At 39.5% G+C, this 21811-nt stretch overlaps 1 protein-coding gene across 1 annotated transcript in view; it reads right to left on the bottom strand.

Moving 5' to 3' along the window:
- The window catches only part of stau2 (staufen double-stranded RNA binding protein 2), a 100606-nt gene that overhangs the window by 12551 nt on the left and 66244 nt on the right, over positions 1-21811 (bottom strand). The window contains exon 13 of the mRNA XM_077554180.1: positions 18415-18528. Within this exon, the coding sequence (XP_077410306.1) occupies positions 18415-18528 (114 nt within the window). The remainder of the gene's footprint in view (positions 1-18414; positions 18529-21811) is intronic.

Here is a 21811-nt window from a genome sequence, read left to right as displayed (position 1 = left end):
CATTCTTTTATCAGTAGAGTGATACTGATCGCTCCCAAAGGGCATCCCACTTCTCTATTGTCAAGCTCGTCTTTGCCTCAACTCTCAGCCGTTGGACAGTGTTGCAGCCGGAAATAGTGTTGTTTTGGCCGTTTGTTGTCATGACGACGAGGTTTGAGAGGCTGACGAGATATGCACAAGATGACACAGCTATATTTGAGTAACATTCGAAGGCCTCAGTCTGGGATAGGAAAAATAATTATGGGGAAACACAGAAGTGCATTAGCATTTATGTTTATAACTAGGGATGTTCGATAACACTTTTTTTTTTTAATACTTTTTTTTTTCAGACCGATGCCAGTACGAGAACTCACAAAGTACTGATACCACTATTAGAAAAAAAAAAAGAAGAAGATAATTTTAAAGACTGACCAATAAATCCCAATATAGCTAATGGCAATTTTCTACTCCTTTAATTTCCTAATTCCCAATTGTAAAACGGTCTGATTCTGGTATCGGTCGCTAACTTGAAATAAGGCCCGGTATCGGCCCAATAACGCTACCTGCTATTGGTACTCGTCCATCCATATTTATAACACTTCAATACTCCAGCAAAATGTGTAATTACAACACCACTAGCAATGTTGCACGACTTACATACTGTATGTCAAATTATAAAACTAAATTTATGCTGATAGAGGGTATTAAAAAGAAGTTAAGAAGAAGTTTTGGACCAGGGAGGACAAGCACTTGATGTTGTGTTCAGTGTCTCTCCAACCAATATGCAAATTGCAGCATTTTCAGCTGAATTCCAACATCGTCCAACTCGCATCTTTTTTAAAATGTCTATACCAGTTTTTCCCAACATTTATTGAGCCAAGGCACAAATTTTACTTTAGAAAATTCTACAGATGGGCAGGTACAGATACGGCATTGGTATCGGGTTCAAGGTATCGGTACTCACAATTTTAAGAAAAAAATGCTATAAAGTTATTATTCTTACTTAAATAATTTGCCATAGTTTTTTTGGGGGGAAATTTTTATGCATTAAAAGTACAGTAATTTCTGGACTACAAGCCGAGACTTTTTTCACTTGCATTCGACCTTGCAGCTAATACATAGGTGCGGCTTATCCATCAGATCACAAGGTGGTGCACTATAAAGGAAGTGCAAGAGCCTCAGGCAGAGCAAAACAAACCAAGTGAGCCCAAATGCAGTAGGAGAGACAATTTGTGCCCTCATTGGGGTAAAGAAAGTAGCGGGAACCCTGTGCGGTAACATTAAAACACCTGCGGCTTACAATCGGGTGGGGCTTATATGTGTAAGAAACTCGAGTCGTCCCCAACTTTAGCTAGCACGGCTTATAGTCAGGTGCGCCTTATAGTCCAGAAATTACTGTACTTGTGGTATCTGTACTTGATATCAGTGACTACTGAAGAGTTGAGTACTTATACTCATGTATTGGTCTGAAAAAGAAAAAGTAGTATCTGAATTTTACATTATAAAATTGTCATAAAACACCACTAAACAAAAATGGAGGAGAAGCGGCAGCAAAACAGGCAAAAATCCAAATGTTGCTAGGTGTGGTCCAAATGCAATTATATAAATACGTCTTACTGTAGTTAATTGTATCAATACAATGAATACCTGTCATGGTTTCAAAGTGTATGGCAGACCTTCATCAAAATATAGAATCCGATTATTGCTTTGCAAGTGACTCAAAACACAATTTAAAATAGCTTGGACTAAGAGTTGAGATGAAGAAGGTCCTGTCAGACTGTCAAACTTTCCTTTGTTGAATGTCGGTTGTTTGCGTGAAATCCTCACTTTTCAGACTGACACAAACGGGTGACGAGATTTCATGGGAAGACTCACAGGTGTGGAAAAAGAGCAACTTGGGAATGTCGTCAATGGAAGGTTGCGATAAAGGGTAAGGTGAGAGGAGTTAAGTGTTTTACTGCCATCTGCATGCAATAATCCCCAAACTCGCCATCCAAAAGGCAGCATTTCCCATGTCGTGGATGTCTGCTAGACAAGGACATCCGGTAACAAGAGAGGACGCACGGCCAGTCAGCGTTTTACATTCTCTTCCTCTCATCTCTTCCTGTCCTCTCTGTGTTGACGTTTAATCGCCGCGTACACACAAGGGACACGCCTGTAAAACCTGTTGTGGCGGTTTATCATTTCCTATGGTTTGCCACCAGACCCCAGACTGTTTCCCATTACTCTGTATCTTGTATTGAAACCCTGTGAAATGCTTAGTAGGCCTGCTTACTGTGTGACAGAGGTCGGTTGAGACGCACTGTGTGTAAGGGAGCGCCTGAAATGTTATGAAAAACCCTTATATGTTTCTATAGCAACTGGCACTGAGCGCTGCAGACGCAGATTATATATCATCCATGTTTACTGAAAACAATAAATTCCATTATGCTTAAATCAAGAGGAAGGCGTTGCCAGGTAGAACTCCTCCGACGAAGCTTTCTGACAAATACATCCAGGGGCTATGCTAACTTGACATAAGATGGACTGGGATGAGGAAAACTGGAATGTAACATATACTAAAATCACACGTCCCTGTTTGCACATTAGCACAGTTCTGTTGCCATGCCAGTTTAAAGAAAGCAGGGGTTTAAGGAAAGCGTAACAAACAACAGGGAGAAATCTCAGCAGGAGCTAAGCAATATTATGGATTGTGTCTGTAAACACGGAGAAGCTGACGTGATGAGCAAGCTTACTGACACGGGCACATTTCGGCATCATGTTCAGAATCAAATGCACACAAACTCTAAAGTTGCATAAGCTACAATAGTATACACCATACAATCCCGTGAATAAGACGTATTTTCTTCCATATAAATTTACCAGTACCTACGTGCCTAGATGAAGGACTACTTTCTTCCCAACATGATATTTAATGTCTAATGTTACAAAGCCCTCGTGTACGCCATGGACCAAACTAGTCAAGCCAGCAGCAGCTACAATTGTTTATGCTAATGACAGAACAGGCAGCTAAACGTGGTGAGGTCAACTTCAAAATAAAATATTTTCAAATGCAGTAATACACAAATTCGTGCCTTGGAAGCTTTTATTTTGAAGTAGTTCAAACTGTTGACATATAGTTCAACGTAAACACGTCATCCTGAAATCAAGTTCAGTCGCTAATTTAAGGATGTTAAAAAAAAAACAACCTCGAGTGGTACCTCGGAGTTTGAACATAATTCGTTCCTGGAAAAGTGTTCAAAGTCCGAATTGTTCAACCTTTGAAACATTTTTTTCCATAGGAAATGATGTAAATGCAATTAATCCGTTCCCAAGCTCCAAAAACAGAAAATTCCTATTTTAATTTATATTCATGTTTTTTTACATTTACAGTACAGTACAGTATTCATACAATAAAAATACCTTACCTTACCTGTTGTGGTGTGATGGCATCAGTGGATGATAAATGCTATGTTAATGCTAGCTTTAGTTCAGTGCTGAGTTTGTTTATTTTACATTGGGCATATTGTTAGACTACTAAGTGGTCCTTGCGTGCGTTGTTTAACGTCAGGCAGGTTATTGAACAGCTAAGGGGGGTCCTCATCCCAGTATTATTTTCAGAAGTAGTCACGGTAGTTACAACTACGCGATAATCTCCTTCCTAATTCCACTGTGGTTCGTAACACTGTATGTTTTTCTTTGTTACCACTGGCACTGATGTCTTTCTTTTGGCCCACGGCGAAGAAAATTGTCGTGGAAAAATCGAAATGCACTTGCGAGTATGGAGTCCCTCCGGGAGTATTCACGATCTGACTGGAAACGAGCAGTGCATTGTCTACCGCAATTTGAGCATTCGGCATTGCTCGGTTTCGCTCGGCTTCAATCGGCTACCCGTTTTCAGGGTATGCTCGGCTTTGCTTTGCTCAGGTGTTCGAACTCCGAGGCATTTTTTTTACTCTGATTTTTTGGCTGAAGTCGGAATTGTACGAGTTCCGAGACGTTCAAACTCTGAGGTTCCACTGTACTTAATTACGCTGACATTGTTATTATATGGCGTCTGTTGCCAGCATTTAGCCGCATCTCTAGACCTCATGCATTAGCGGCTAGCTCTTAGCCAGTTTAGCGGCTAGCTCTTAGCCTTCTTAGCGCAGGCAAGACGACAGGAGACTTTGGATTACTTTTCAAAGGCAGTTTAAATGACAAAAATGATTGCACACTTTGATTCTGACATCCTGACACAGTTGCTGTTCCTGCTGATCACTTTTTAACAAACCAGGCTTACTCAAATGTGTTGTTAAAGTCGGAAAATTTGCTAATGTAGTTCTGACGTTACTTCATCTCAAACCAAAATCTATGGGGAGAGATTTAAAATCTAAAATCTCACTTACTGATATTTGCAAAGAGGAAGATAGTAAAAAAATGCACATATTTTGACTTTGGTATTCTCTTAATGCTACAACTTTGAAGCTGTATCTGTCTTTTCAAGCATGTCCAAACCGCATTCTTTAATTTTTGATGCAATATCGTGAAAGATGGCAATCGCTATAGAACCTTCTATATGCAAATCATGTTTCATGTGAAACTCAATCAAAGATTAAGAATATTAGCAGTTAAACAAGCTTGTTTCACAATTATTAGAGAATAAATGACAAGCATTTTTATTATCCACAAATATGTTATCAATCAAAAGTATCAATATCTCTAACAGTAGAGCCAATTAAAAGAAACGGATGTCATTTTTGGACTCAGCAGCAACCCCCGTTATACACGGGTGTGTATTATACACGGGAATTTACGGTAATATAATCCAAGGCAAAAGATAAAACTGTCATATGTATTGATTTAACATTTTTTATGACCATATCATTTATAAGAAAATCAACACAACAGATGCTCCGAAAAAGCACTCTACCAAGCCTATAACCACATTTTTAGCTACTGATGCGGTAAGTGGGAGGGAGTATTTAATCCTTTGTGGGCACGTTTTTTATGAGACACCTCACACCTTTTTACAGCATTGCAAACAGACAGTAAACACCAGGAAGGTGCTGCACTTTAACACGTGATTAAGAGCCAACTAATTGGATTGCAGATGGTAAAACTGTAAGGAGGACCGTAAAAGAGAACGGGAGAAGGGGCAGGACTGAGAGAGGGATCAGGACACCCCAGGCCGCTGACAAATGATCGAGCTTGGGTTTCTCATTTCTGTTGACTGACTTGAAAATGCAAATAGCAGACTTTCTACGGTAAAAAAAAAAAAGAGAGAACGACTCCCCCCCTATGTCCACCATCCATCCCTCCATTCTTCTCTTCTCATGCGGTGGTTGGTCGCATGAAACAGAGGTCAGGGTACTAATGGAAGACCTCATAGCCTTGTGTGCTTCGAGAAACAACCCCCCCAGTTCTGTCTCTCTTATAAATCAAGCCGGCTTCATTGAGAATGGCAGAATCCTCTGATGTCCCAGCCATGTCTCATTTCAAAGTCCTCCTGAAGGCTCACACGGTTCCACATTTACTCAGGAGAGCAATGTGTGTTTTGTGTGCATTTGTCTGTGTGTGCGTGTGGGAGTGAGATGGTGAAAAAAAAGAATCAAAGAGATTTGATTTGAGGAAATTTGGGAATAGAGAAAATGCCCCAAAGGAAAAGGAGGCCCTGTACGACAGATGTTAATTTAGTAACTATGCCACAATAGAGGCCACCCTTGAAGACTTTTACGATAACTCACAATTTCAGCTAAGTCATTACACCATCACCTTACAATAGTGTTTGCGCCCTTATATGTAACTGCAGATAAAATGGCACTTCTATGCTTCTTAACTCATTTACTCCCAGACATTTTCACTGAAGCAATCCCCTTTGCTCCCAGCTGTTTTACTGGATTTTGACTGATTTTGCAAGGTCCACAGAATATTGTGTTCTATTGCTTTAAAAACACGGAACCTACCTAGAGAAAGATTAGGAAAAAATGTATATTTATATCTGTTTCCGTTTTGCAGCAGTTAGTAGTAGAATATAGCTGAGTTTCATCACTATTCACAAATCTGTTTAAAACACTGGGGGGGGTTGTAGTAAGTACCACTGCTTTAAGCTTTCTCTTGATATCAAAGCCTTCTGTAGGCTCTAGCATAAAAAACCTAACAAATTTACAAGTACGTTTTTGAGACCGTGGTAATATTTAAAATAGAATGTATTTGTACGTTTTTGTGAGCAAATGACTACTTTAGAAGTGTACATCAATTCCTGAAGACTGCGGTAAAAAGGGTAAGTGAGTGTTAAGATAATTACATTCTGTGGCTTCTACTTGAATGTACACTAAAACCAAAGCCAGATGACATTACATACATACGGAGACATTCTTTACTCGTGGTTTGGCCTATATTACCTTTTTATAAGCATAAGAATACCATCACAGAATATGAATGAAAATGAAAATATTTTCGCAGAAAGACAGGGGGCTTGGCACAGAAACTTGAGGCACCCCAACATACATTGATTCTTAAAATATTGACATAATTTTGTAGTCTGAATTCCGTCAATAATCGATCAAATGGTCTCAAAGTTAAACTAGTTAAACTTAGTGATCTCCTCAACAAATCTTCGCCAATATTCAATCACCGACGCCGTGTATTCAAAAATCTGCCATTCTCACATTCACACAAATTCGCAAGACCATGAAGATGCTGTTATGAGGCAGGCGGGCAGACACGCACGCACGCAGTGTTTACACAAACCGCAGGAGTGTGTGACACCTTGGTCGTAACTAGCGTTAACCCCCGATGTGGCTGTTGTTTTTGAGTGTTTCAAAATGTCTGCTGTTTGAGGGCCTGAGAATGCGTTAACATCCAGATGAGAGCAAGGCGGTGGCAGCGGGGGAGCAGCGAGGGCTGGGGAAGGGTGTCTCAGACAGACAGAAAAACATTCCCCAGTCGTTACGCTCATCTCCATAACTCAGTATGCTGCCACAAAGCGCTGATCCCCAACGCGGGACTTTAATGACTGGACTCCCACCACCATAAGCGCTGTTACCTGCTGCTCAACAGTGAGAGTCACTTCGGGCCTGATTCATGGCTGCAGATAGCATCCTTTAACTTATATTGAGTGGAAAGAATAAGATTTACACCTTTCTATGTGGGAGGCAACATTCAAGGTTGTAAAATTTGAGTGATAGCCTTCAAATTCTGAGCTAAACCACAAAAAAGGACACTTTAAAGCCATTGACATCACTACTAGGACTGCAGCTAGAAAATATTTATTTTTTTTGGATATCCTACTAAAAACTCTAGAATAATCGGGTGTAAGGATAAAAATAAAAAATGTAAAATTTTGCTTGGTTAAAGAACAATTTTAAGTACAAAAGAGAAAAAAACACATTTGCACTTAAGACTGGTCCGTTAAAAAGTGATCAGTAGGAATGTCAACAGTGTTCAGAGCCATTCAGTTCTATTAAACAGCCTTTAAAAAAATTATCCGACGGCTCTCGTCAATATACTGTATATGGGCACATGAGCGCTGCTAGCCGCAATACAATAGTTGGGTTTCCATCCACCCATTTTTATTTGATTTTTTCAAGCAATGCAAAAATAAAACTAAATGGAAACACTAGAAATTTGAAAAAGGGCCCAAAATTCGCAAAAAGATTTTTACGCTTAGAGGGGGTGGATTTAGAAGTGTATCAAAAAAAGGAAAATGCTAATTTTGGTTATGGAAACATTTTTTGCGAATAACCGCTGGCAAGACTGGATACACGTCGCGCGTTTTGACCATATATTACGTCACACGTACGTTTGTAGTCACAAAGCAATGTCGGACGATAAAGTAAGGTATGTTTGGGGGGGCGAAACAGAAATCTTTTTGGAATTAATTAAAGAAGCAAATAATAATGCTATTTTAGATGGAAAACAGCAAAAACACTACAGTTTATTAAGAATTAGAAAAGCAAACTCATACGACATCATCGCACGGCGCAGTCGTCTTCTTCTTTTAAACTACCGGTGGATCACATCTCTACGGTGCATACCGCCACCTACAGCAGCGGAGGCCCCTATCAATATTTGCAAAATAAGAACAGATGGAAACGGGGATAAGTCACATGTCCGTTTTGCGTATTTTCAGTAAGTTCGCTTAAAAAATTTGATGGAAACCTGACTATTGTCAGCATAATGAAGTCTTTGTTTAGCGCCATTAGTTGGCAATTGAACGTGATTTCAGGACAAAGTTGTGTTCTTGACATCGGTAGCAACAGTTTGTAACTGCAAGATAAACGCCCCAAACACTGTTAAAGACGAGTCAACGTTTGATTTTCTTAAGGAACATGAATGAATTCATAGTCCATGACACTGAAAGTATTTGATGTCAGTGCTAATTTGTGGTCCTCTGTTTTATTCACGTTTTAGACGGGGATTTGCAGTCGGTGCTTTCACACCTAAACTCGGTTTATGGGTGGTACAGCCCTCAGTACACGGCTCTCCAGGCAGATTCTGTTCCAGTTTGTCTCCAACATGGATTTTTAATAGAGGCGCCGCATTCGACACACCTCTTTTTCTATGTTCTATGAGGTGCGTTGTCTTGCTCCTTTTCAGAGGGATCGCGTTACACGTTTGCTACAATCACAGCACAGCTGTTGTCTTTCAATAATGTCATTTTGCCGCAAAATGTCATGGTAATGCATCACATATTTTTCAATAAAAAAGGAATGTGTCTAAGATAATCAACAAATTGTCACACAAAATTGTTGAAAGTCAACATCAGTTGTACGCTTTTCATACCAAATATGCATGTTTACCCCTCAAACATCAGAAAAATAGACAGCAGCTGATGTCTGTCTTAGTAAGTAAAGGTACCAGATCATTGAAGTCATATTATGAATGTTCATTAGCCCACTCTAATGAGAAGCAAGAAGTACAAAGAGTAAAAAAGTAATAAAGTATTTAAAAAAAAAACTACAATATTAACAGTGACTTGTTCACTAATTTGCCACCATTTTACCTTCTTTGAGGCAGATAACTGCATTAGCAGACCCACAATCACAAATTATATCATGACAAACTTGACAAAAGAGAGATAGCGAGAAAAAAAGAAAAAGCTTGAGATATATATATATATATACACACAAAGTTAGTAATAGATTACAAATCCTGAGGGGGAAATTTTCTATATATAGTGGTATTTCTCGGTTGATTTTTCCCTATAGTTGTGAGCAAGTATTGGAGTTACGGTAAACGCTAACTAGTGGCAGCAAACATTTGCCAATGTCTTGCTTGGAGCTGTTAGTTGACATTCCCAGTTAAGTTTACACATAAAATAAAGAACATTACACATGCATTTAACCAAAACACATATCACAAGTTTGCTAGCTAACAGTACACATTTCAAAATCATAGACGAGCTAACAAAACTAGCATGAATGTTGTGGCAGTCATATCCATCAAAAGTAAAGGATATTACATAAAACGATAGTCACTGGGATATATAAAATTCTATATCCGTTGCGTAAAACAACTAATATTGTTGCAACTTATTGAGTTGACAGAAACTTTTCCACGTGTATTATGGTCCATCTGTATTTTGCATCCCCGACATCCACTAAAGTCACATTTGTATATTGAGAGGGAGGAATTTGAATAAGAGACACCATTCCGCTTACGTAATGCCAAATCAAAGCAGAAATATTAACATTTGCAGAGAAAAAGCTTAATATGTAGGTGGTAGAAAAGGTGTTTTCTCCACAGGTGACATACATCATACGTTGTCACTTGGAGATGGCAAAGCAAAGATTTGGCCCTTATCTTGGAGACCTTTTCAGCGAGTCCCACTATCACTCGGTGTCAAATGACATTAGTCTAATGAGGCAAAAGGCGCTACAGAGAGCGGTAAGTAGGTTGGCAGTTAAATGCCTGGCTGGCTTCAGCTTCCCATCGGGGTGATGATTAAAGGAAGGTGTGATGGCTAACAAAGCTTTATGTTAAATTTCTCTGTGTGGGAAATCACACATTGAGTAAAACATGGCTGATTGTTGCACGACTGCTGCCTAAACATCTTGCTCTTCTTGGCACAGAGGTGATAATGAATGTAACACTTTTGTTACCTTTACGCCATCACAGAGGTGTGGATGCTACAAAGCCAACAGAGAGGGAGAACAATTCATCGGCATACTCACATATGCTAAACTAAGTAAATAATAAATACGCTATTTGCACACGGGAACACAAGTCACACCATTGGTAATACACAAATAAAACCACCGTTTATCACTTTGTACAAGAAGTTGTCAGTACCAATGACAAATGAAAGTTACACACTGCACCCTTGTACTTCGTTAAGGTTAGATCTGACAGCTGTTTTCAACACATTTTTGGGTCCAGATTTCAAAACTGATCTTAGTTCTACATCCTCGTTTTCTTTAAAAATATGAATTAACGTGCTTTTTCTATAAAGATGTAAAATATTGACATACAATGAAATGTGAAAGAAACAGTATGGACTACAATGTTTATTGAGCTAAACATTATAGATGTTGAGATGGAAAAATATCGGAATTTATTGAATTTCCTGTTTAGATGCAAGTGTCGAATTGAGAGTTGCCAAGACAAGTCTTCAGCTCAAGTTCCCATAGCTGACTTTACGTTGTTCAAGTTGAGACTCCATCATAGTGTATCGACTGGTAGCACACTCCATTCTGCTTCAACTGGTTCAACAATCCACAATACTGCACTATCAACAGAATTTGAAAGAGTCAGTGAGTCTATTATGACCATCGCTATTGCATATGAATGTATGGCAGCCTGCCAATTATGTTAAATGCCCTTAAGGGAATTTGAAAGAAAAATGTACAAAATCCTAAACAGTCTTCAAAACTTGCCAGTTTTCCAGCAGCTTGAATTGTGCAAACCGTCATAGAAATGTACAAATAAAAATGACTAAATAAATAAATAAAAGATCTGGCTCAAGTTAATCTAAGTGTGTAACGTGTGTTTATTCACTTCCCCACGATGTCTCCCCACGATGTCAACGCTTAATAGACATGCTAATGCTTCCAAAAGGAGCTATCAACAAGTCTCCTAATGGGCAAGTTCATGTTTATTCTCTTCTCCCACTGGGGAAAAAAAAGACTCACTTGAATCTCCCATTTTATCATCCGCTGTCTTAATCAATCTCTCGTATCCCCACTCAATCAATTTCACTCCACCTTTTTTTTTCTCCAAGTTCCCCCTCTCCCTTTTCTGAATCGGTAACCCATCTCCTTCCTCCTCCATCATTCTTTCACTGCTCCTATCCACTCCCTAATCTTCTGGCCTGAAGGGTGTTTCCTGAAGAGGGCATGTGTGCAGACATATGTGAGTGATGGATGGTGCAGCGCATGCATGACTTAGTTCCCACTTTGGAGGGTCTGACAGTGGAGGTCCTGGGTTAGGTGGTGCTTGCGAGGGAGGAGAGGTAACTAGCTTCATTTAGGGAGTGCATGGGAGGCGTAGCTCTCACTCAGGGCCTGTGTGATGCGAGCTAATTACGATGAAGGATGGGAGCTGCCGCCTCCTACAATCTATGAGCTCGTTCGTTAAATTTAAACTCGACCATGCATTGCGGCAGGAAATTTGGAAGTAACAAAAACCAGGCTTTGTCCAAACATTCATAATTCTTAAGTAATAGTTGTAAGTCTGACAGGTTTGAACAGGGCTGGTGCGATTCGCCTCCTAGAATGAAATCAACTTATCAGTTTTGCAGATGGCTACTTGTTGGACATAACCTTCCGAAATAATTCTAATTTGAATAACTGTAAAATGTAACCTAAACCATATTTAAATGTGCGTGAACGGTGGTTATCATAAATAAATTGCACTCAACACTATTCAATAAATTTAATTTAAATTCAATTTATATAGTATATAACCCAAATTGGATCAAAAAGCTTCAAACTCAACTTTTTGGGTTATTTAGTTAACCTAAAAAAGTTGGGTCAAATGAATAACTCACAAAACAACCCACAAATCTGTTTGCTTTACGGGTTATTACAGTAATTTAACTCTTTGACTGCCAGACGTTTTCAGAAACGGGACGTCGCCAGTGCCAGCCGATTTAAGCATTTTGACTGATCTTTCAAGGTCCACAGAAAATGTTGTGTTTGGACTATGGAAACACATACTACCAAATGAAAGATTGAACTCTCATCTTTCATCAGAAAAAAAAGTGTGTTTCTACCTTATTCCGTTCTTCAGTAATCAACAATAGAAAATGGTAAGTTTCACCGAAATGCTCTGTTTTGAAACAAAAAGCGGAGAAAAATAACTTTTTGTGAAACGATGTTATTTCATGCACTCTAGTGAATTGTACACTTCTTTTTGTCCATGAATGATGCCACAAACACCTAAATAGTGCTTTACTTCTGTAATACACCACCACCAACAATGAAAAAGTGTTTTTAGATTGCAAAATACGTTTATTTCCATTCAACAGTGTAACAATTTGACAAAACAATTTCGCAAACTATTTACAAATGTGTGCAACTGTGGTACTATTTACAATTATGTGGATGTTTCAAATAGTTTTTCTTTTTGTAACACTGCCCTGCGTGCAAGGAGACGGAGCAGGATTTGCACAACAGATACGTTTCACTTCGATTGTCCGTTTCGCGTGCAGACGTTACACTTTCTTGACGGCCTTTTTTTCCGGGGAATAGCAAGTAGCAGACTGTACCCACTACGCCGATGAATATGCATTGGACTCGGGGCACTCTTTGTCGTCCGATTGAACGTCCGCCTGAGCGTCCGCCTGAGCGTGCTCGGTTGTGCTCCGCGTTTTCCGGTGTTAGCATCGCTAGCCCGTGAACCTTTATGACGTTCGTCATAGCCGCCGCGTCAGCGCTTCCAACTTCGTCGTCAACCTCGGAGTCACCATCATCATCATCGATGATGATCATCGTCGTCATCAATGTGCTCTTTAGCGTTGGTCGATGCCTTTCGTCTTTGAAAAAAATTCCCAAGTGTGAGCTGCTTGCAACCGGTCACCATTGTTCGCTTCTTCAGCCATCTAGCTCCGCTTCACGTCTTCTACTGCCGCGTCAATGCTTCCAACCTCGGAGTCACCATCATCATCATCGATGATGATCATCGTCGTCATCAATGTGCTCTTTAGCGTTGGTCGATGCTTTTCGTCTTTGAAAAAAACTGCTCGAGCGTGAGCTGCTTGCAACCGGTCGCCATGTTCTCTTCCCTTCCCCAGCCATTGTCCCCTCTAGCTCTGCCTCACGTCTTCTACTGACGCCTACCCAATCTTGTCAAAAGAGTCATTGCTGCCATCTAGGGGCCAAAAATAGTCATTAGGCTAACTAGATCTGCTTGAAACTTTCACCACAGCTGGCCAAGGCTTTCCTCCACCCGTTTCAAAAAAAATAAAATAAAAAAATTGGATGACGTCTTTTAACGTCATTGGCGGCCCTCCGTAGGTTTTTACTTGACGTCTTTTAACGTCCATGGCAGTGAAAGAGTTAATTTTACCCAATATTTTGGGTTAAATAACTCAAAATGTTGGGTGGGTTCATTTTTTACCCAGTTCAATTAGGTTATTCAATTTACCCAAAAAAGTTGGATCAAATGGATAACCCACAAAACAACCCAACAGATTGGGTTCTTTTGTGGGTTATTTAATTTGATACAACGCTTTGGATTAAATAACTAAAAAATTTGAGACAGTTGATTTGAGACCAAATTCAATTGGGTTATTCAAATAATCCAAAAAGTTGGGTCGAAACAAATAAACCACAAAACAAACCAAAATTGGGTTCCTTTATGGGTTAATTTAATTTTACCCAACTTTTTGGGTTAAATAACTAAAAATATTGGCTGCTCATTTTTGACCCAGTTCAATTGAGTTATTCAATTTATCCAAAAAGTTGGGTCAAATGAATAAATAACCGGCACAAGAACCCAACAGATTGGGTTGCTTTGTGGGTTATTTAATTTGACCCAACGTTTTGGATTAAATAACTAAAAAAAAATGTCATTATTATTATTATTATTATTTTTACCAAATTCAATTTGGTTATTCAAATAACCCCCAAATTTGGGTCAAACGAATAAACCACAAAACAACCCCCAAAATGTTGGGTCAAACGAATAAACTACAAAACAACCCCCAACATTAGGTTCCTTTGTGGATCATTAATTGAATTTTATTAATAATGAAAAGAGTTGGGTCGGTCCATTTTTTTTTTTACCCAATTTGGGTTATTTTTGACCCAACCGTTTTTAGAGTGTTGGCGACAAAAAAAAAATCCCAAATTCAGGAAATACAGTCAACACAGCACAGAGACCGTTCTTTCGTCACATACAGTGATTTAGGATCCATCCAGGTGCATTTTTTGGGCATATAAAGTGTAGACAGATAAGCAGGGAGGGGAGGCTGCCTGACAGCTGCCTGACTGGTTGGGTAACACTTCAACGGGACCCCCTGAGAGGAGCCCGGCCTGGGGTAACGTCTGCGCTCCAGTCGGGAAGGAAGACATCAAACACGAGCTCACCTGCTGTTCTCCCGTGCTCCACGGGGGATCTGAGAAGACCACCGCAGCGGTCATCACACCAAGACTTCGGTCTCGCGGATAATCTGGTTGCTAACACACACGCCTTTATACCGCTTAATCATCACTATTGCATCATCACTTGACCCATGTTAACACACCAAATAAGTAACAGTCATCCAGGGATCTTGTCATTTTGGAGGAGATTTCCAGTCTTGTCCTTAACGAAGGCTTCAGTAAGTTCTCAAGAGAACGTTAGTACAGTAAGATATGTTGTTCTAGTTGTACCGCATTACATGAAGGCATGACAGCAATTTTTGTTTTACCCACATACACCACATTCAACATGTCAAATAAAATCATCTCCAATTGCTCAAGCTGCAGAAAATGTGATCAGCCACAGCTGAAAATTTGAGAGACAGGACCCCGGGGACGGCGGTGGCTCAGCTGAGCACATTATTGCACGCAATGAGAAACCCGTACACACACATACATAACGAGCGAGAGAGAGAGACTGGTGGGAGACAACAGTCAGCCCTGTCATTTTCGATTGCAGGACGCTCATGTTGTGTCAGCGACACCTCACATACAGCCCAGTGGGCCTCAGCCCCCCTGGTGTCCCACTGCCGCCACTGACTGACTGCCAGAGACTTACTTCAGCTCTGGGGAACAAACACAGATATGAGCCTTGGGGGAAAAAAAGAAGAAGCTTAAAATGACATCAAAATATGACTGCTCGCCATGGGCTCTACCAATGTTGTTCTTAAAACTGATAAGAATGTTTGACAGACATTTGCTGAAACTTGATTCTAAAAGTATTCATAAGTGAAAAGTGAAAACTCTTGTCATTGCGTATTAAGTATTATGGTAGGCAACGTCTTCCCTCCGCACCTCTCCAGGCATGACCAATCAAACCAAGAATAATCAAACTTTTACATAAGTGTAACAGCTGAATCGATTAGTAATGCCTAGAAAGTGACATGTTCGGTGATTTTTACCTCGGGCCACTCGTAAGTCAAGGTACCAATGTAATGGAAATCCACAGACAGGCTGAATTAAAAAAAAAAACTTGTTGACGATGTTTGGCTTTACGCAAACCTCCGTCAGTGTGGAGATTCCTTACAGGCTCACATGTGTTTGGCAGATGGTACCGAGCGGATGGCATACAAGGTCAGCAAGACTCAGCTATGCAACTCTTTCTAATATACCCAAACAAATACTTTCCCTTCAGGAATGTCTGCCCAAAACGAGGAATCACGGCATTCAAGCACAGTGTTGCCTTTGGCTGCCGATGTTTTTCTGTGCTCGATAAATAACAGTGCATTGTTAAAATGACATATCTGCTATTAATCAATAAACATAGCCGCAGTTTTCACAATAAAGGACGAATGTCTTGTACAAGAAAAGCTTTTCTCCTAGAATGGGAAACCACGACAGATGCCATCAATAGCGTGTACTTTATTTACATATAGTCTATACTGGTCATTATGCAGTTTGTGAGGCTCTGATTGGGGTACGAGCCCTCAAGTTCTTCCACACCAAACTCATTCAAGGAGGCTTCAACTAACTGTTCCGACAAAGTTGGAGGCAAAAATGAAGTAAAATGAATCATTAAGATTGAAAGGGATTGGTTGATTTACTAATGTATTTTGTCTGTACAATGCATACAAAATATGCCCGTATTCTAAACAGCAACCAATGGCATACACTAACTAGTATATAGTTTATCTCATGGAGGTCATGCTCAATCAGATTTACAATCTCTAATTGCGCAGGCAAAAGTGCAAAGTGTGTGATGGAAGTAGAGTGCATGCCAAGGCCAACATGTGGCACGGGAAACAATTCATTGGCAAGTCAGAAAGATCGATGTGCATTCACACGGTGCCGGCCAAATTAGGGATTCCCTTATATAACCGAAATGTTATCGCAATTTTGATTTTGGCTTCTCTCGACCATTAAAACGTAATGATCAAAGATAAACAATGAATGTGCAGAACGCCCATTCCCTACGTTGTGAAAGGACCCTGAATGCACCATGTAGCTTGTAGCTAGCCTGCAGCGAAACAGTGCGATTCTGCCGTCCCTAAGCGTCCTTTTTACACATTGCGAGCCTACCGCTAATGCTAATGCAAGAGAATGGAAGATCTGATTCAAATGCTAACAGGAAGTTAGCATCAACTTCGGGAGTAATAGTCCTTCAAATAACGAATATTCACACACAAACACTGTGGAAACACATGCCCTCGGGTAAGATAACACTACTCAAAAGCACAAATTCTTCCCAATGTGTGAAAAATGAGTTATTTTAATAACATTCAATCTCAACTTTCTTCTGTTCTCATTGTAAGCATGTACACCACCTTGCCAACTATATATTTTATATACTGTATATATATATATGGAAATAGTTTTGAACACCATCTTTATAAAAGTGTATCTCCATTATACATATACTGTACAGTACATGTACTTCCACTTTTACCAAAGTAAAATATCAATCCAAGACTTTCTTGACACTGCGACATTTGTAGAAACATGTTTTCTCAGTCCGTTGTTAAAAGTTACGGTTTGTGGTTTGTCAGGAACTGTTCGTTACCGCCAGCCATTATTACATGCACATGTTCAAAAGCAGTCTAATAACAGTCATTTGCTGTGTGTATTTCTGAAATGATTCTCTCTCTGGGGAAAAAAAATGTCAATGTGACGATAAGCGAGAACCTGTTTTATTAGATTTAGTCAGCTCAACAGCCGCCGATCATCTTGGTAAATTGACCAAATCTATGGCGTCTTTAGGCTTACTTTGTTCAAGTGTCAATGTTTTGGGGGCTGCTGATGCTGACCCCTCATTGTTGAGTCCTTCCTTTGTGGCCGCACTCTTCACTGTACAGAGAAGAGGAAAAGAAAAGGACTTCCCTAACAGTCGGTCATGCCCCAGTGCTCCTGGCAACAACAGGTCCTGAGGACGCAGACCTGCCTGGCCTATATTGGCTCGGCACTCCGTTAGTGGCGGCGGCGCTAGCCCCCTGTCAGCTGTCCCATTCAGACCCTTTATTAAAGCTTTGAAGACTGCCGAACAAAGGGGCGTCCTATGTTTAGATGATAGAATGTAAGCAAGTGGTTTTCTGCTTGGGCAACACAAGACAAAGAGTCTCATTTTTGAATACAAGGAGTAGGCGAGAGAGTGTTGCGGTGAGAACACCAAAAAAGGAGGGAAAAAGTTGAAACCACGCCACAAGTGAAGACGCTCGTTTCCAGTTTTTTTCCCCATAGCTTAAAAATCACAACAAAAACCTTGAGGATCAGCCTTAGTGGCAAAAAAGGAATGCAACTAAATCCTCAACTAGATTTGTAAGTTGAATAGAAAATCATCATTATTATTATTATTATTATTATCATATTTTATTATTTATTTATTTTATATATTTTTATTTTTTCTCAGATCTTTTTAAAAACAAACAAAAAAAACAGTGACAGACAAAGAACTAAATTTCCCAATCTAGCATTAAAAAATAAATAAATCTAAAGAAATTAATGGCAATTTTTCTATTCTTCTCATTTTGAATTTGTAGTTCCTGATCGGTATTGTTAAAAGTGGTATCAAATATCAAATTATTCTTGCAAAATAATAATAAAAATAATAATAATAATAATAATAGAGATAAATAAGCAGTCAGGAAAATTGATGGATAATAATAATAATAGTAATAATAATAATTATAATATAATAATAACAATAATAATAATATTTTAATATTAATTATAGAGAGGAATAAGCAGTCCGTAAAATGGATGGATGGATAATAATAATAATATATTAATAGGGAGGAATAAACAGTCTGTAAAATGGATGGATGGATAACAATAATAATAATAATAAATAATAATAATAATAGTGATTATGAGCGGGTGAGTGTGGTCATAATGTTTCGGGTTTAGGTCAACATACCTGGTCATGGCTAGCTTGGAGGGTGCTCCCGGTGCCGTGGAAAGTCATTTGCACAGGCGAGAGGGTCAGATAGGTCACAAAGTCCTTGCCGCTCTGTGCATCACTGTACTGCACCTGGAACAGTTCAAAGACAAAGCAATGAACGGAGCGAGTGCACTGTTTGGCAGGAAAATGTGCTAACAATGTAGTCTTGCATTCCTAATCCGTCCACATCCATAGTACAAACATGGCAATGCTTTTAAGGGTGTATGTGGGTGGTTGACTGTGTGGTATGACATCACTGGCGACCCGTCATTATTGAAAGGTTAACTCAGCAGGCATGCCTGAATACGGTGCAATCAGGACTGTTATGACAGGATGCTCCTCTGGGAAAGGCTGCTCCTGAGATCCAAGTACTTTGGAAACACTGCCTGTTTCTCTGCCCGACTTCCCGATGAATTTTGCTTATCTGTTTTTGATCTATGTGCCCAGTAAAGCTGCAGGCATCCTAATAAAAGGCAGAATTAATGATGAGTGGAATGGATCTTTATTGTCATTGAACACAAGTACAGAGCAACGAAATTGACTTAACAGGCTCAAGAAACATGAAAAATAATGACCAACAGAGGGAGACAGGATGGAAAGGCCTGTTGGTACTCGCTTTTCAGTGCCCCGAGATCTTAAATAAGAAGGGAAGACGTGAGGGAAAAAAAGACAAGGCTTGAGGATTCAGAAAACTCAAAAACACACCTAGCAGCATAATCGTAGTCATACTTTGGCATACTACAAATGCATTTATTTATATGAGGGAAAGGACTGACTTGGGGTGAATAAAGAAAGGTATATCTTTTTTGATTGTATTAAAGATAAATAAATAAAATACAAAGTACAAACCCAAACAATGATTCAAAAAATGCTGCTCAACATTCATTATACGTTTATAGGCAAAAAACAGTGGAGAAACTGAGAAAAACAATCCCAGAAACCCCCTCCCCCCCAAAATAAATAAATAAATAAATAAATAAATATATTTTTTTAAGTGCAAAAGAGAAATTGTGAATTTAATATATTTTATAAAATATAATAATCCGCGAGTGCCGAACTGCGAGAAAGCAGGGCTCGTCTCTAGTTTTAAGTTGTAATATCACTATACACCACTAGATGGCAGACATGGCTTAGTTGCTCTCACTGGGTCTTATACTGCCCTATACTCCATTGTGCTGTAAGGCGAATAAATTTTCTGCGTATTTGGAATAATATACAGGACACCGTACTTCAATAATAATAATATTTTGAGTGAGTTGATTTTTCTTTCTTTCTTTTTTTTTTTTTTTAAACGGACAAAATGAGTTGGTATGCTGTTCTGCCGTTTTGTGCCATCCTTGAATGGTATTTTTTTGTCATTAGAGGTGGCAAATTCAGGTCCAGAAAATAAAAAAAAACTCTGCCACAGTTTGGCTTTAGCCCCAGATGCTAGCTAGCTCCCTTGCAGGTAAACGAGCACCATGGGAGCTAACTACGGAGCTAACTAGCTAGCATATGGGGCTAAAGCCAAACTGTGGGATGCTAGCTTCTTAGTTAGCTTCCATGGTGCTTGTTTACCTGCTAGGGAGCTAGCTAGCATCAACGGTTAACGCCAAACTGTGGCAGGGTTCTTACTTTCTGGACATGGATTTGCCACCTCTGTGATGCATCAGGTTAGGAAGTGTGTGGTCCTATGTGCTCCCCCCCCAGTAGTAGAAAGTATGGCCCTCTCCAGCGTACAAGTTGCCCATCCCTTCCCTACATTATTATCAAAAACATCTGTAGCACACACACACACACACACACACACACACACAAAGATTTAGATGTATTGCGTGCATATTTGTTTATATTTTAACTGGCTTGAGAATAAAAATGTATTACCACCTTCCGTCAAGAACACCCCCTCCATACAAGTGGGTGTACTGTATATAATCCGTGCCTGAAGGGTTCCAGAGGAATTTGTGTGTGATTGAGCTGAGTGATCCTAAGTGGAAAAGTGTGCACCCAGAATGACATACCGTCATTTACGCAAGAAGACACACAAGCTCATTAGAACATGAAGAAATACTTGAGCTGTGAGATGGGGAGCGATGTAATGCGCCGGACACGAGACAGGCCATAGCAGCTACACCTGCATGCATGAGTGTACAGACACATGCAGACGGGCCAAGAGTGCTAAACCGTGGAATGCTATCTGGTGAGTGGACGAGTCATGAATACTGTAACGCGGGGCTGCAGAAAAATAAAAAAAGACTCTTCTGACAGGTTGACGTGATAAAATGTTCTGGCTTCTTGAGGAGAACAGATAAGAGAGACTTTAAATGTATACATTCTATCTTGTATTGCATGAATAAACAGCGTAGAAATAAAAAAAATTGCTCGGAAAATGCTAAAAATGAACTGAGATGTAGGTTCAACTTTTTTCTTTAACCTTACTATTAGATTGTAATTAGGCTTTACACCACGGGTGTCAAACTCATTCTAATGCATAGGTACCTTTCACCCAAATTTGATCTCAATTGGGCCAGACCAATATGTCCTTGACCCAATAAGTTATAAAATATCGTAGGTCAAAATTTTCATTTTTTTTGTTTGTTTTTTGGTTCAAATAATTAGATGCACATTTTGAACATTTCTATGTGTTATCAGAAATTTAGAAAATTGTTGCATCAACTGTACTGTAACAGCCAAATTTCAGTCATTTAAATGGTCGTCAGTACGTCCTCACGCGGACAAAATTAGCAACAACAGTTCATTTGAGTGAAAAACAGCAGTTTATATTCTGTCCTCGTGGGCCAGATTGGACCTCCTGGCGGGCCGGTTCTGGCCCGCAGGCCGTATGTTTGGTATCACTCCTTTAAACGATCAGGATTTTTCAGCCGGTCACCGACCAGAGTTTGAAAAGGAAACCAACAAAAAAAAAGGTAACAGATTTTATCAAAAGATGAAACAATATATCGATTTATAAAACTTTTGCATTTACTCCGCCGCCTTTACGGGTGATAAGGACTGGCCTGGCCCACGAATAGCGAAAACCCGCATACAATTGACGGTAAGTGAAATCGACGGGGAAAAAATAAACCATAATCATTAAATATAAAATAAATAAATAAGATGTATTTCGTGGAGCTGATCAATGATCCCATTGATTGATCTGGGAAATTAAGACATTATAGCCGATCACCGATTTTGCCTAAAATGCAAAATATCGTTCGTACCTGATCCAGTCGAACAGATCGGTGTAAACCAAATTGTAATCATCTGGGGTTTTTTTCTTCTTCCTGCCCACCTTTCACAAATCCTGAATCTCTCCATTTCCTCAGTTTTTTGTCAGCACTATTTGGCTCGTTAAGTGAATTTAATCTGGGAAGATTACTGTTGTGGGTCCATA

This window comes from Vanacampus margaritifer, chromosome 20, assembly GCF_051991255.1.
Source record: "Vanacampus margaritifer isolate UIUO_Vmar chromosome 20, RoL_Vmar_1.0, whole genome shotgun sequence".
In the NCBI taxonomy this organism is placed as follows: domain Eukaryota; kingdom Metazoa; phylum Chordata; class Actinopteri; order Syngnathiformes; family Syngnathidae; genus Vanacampus; species Vanacampus margaritifer.
This window is presented reverse-complemented; position numbering and strand designations above follow the sequence as displayed.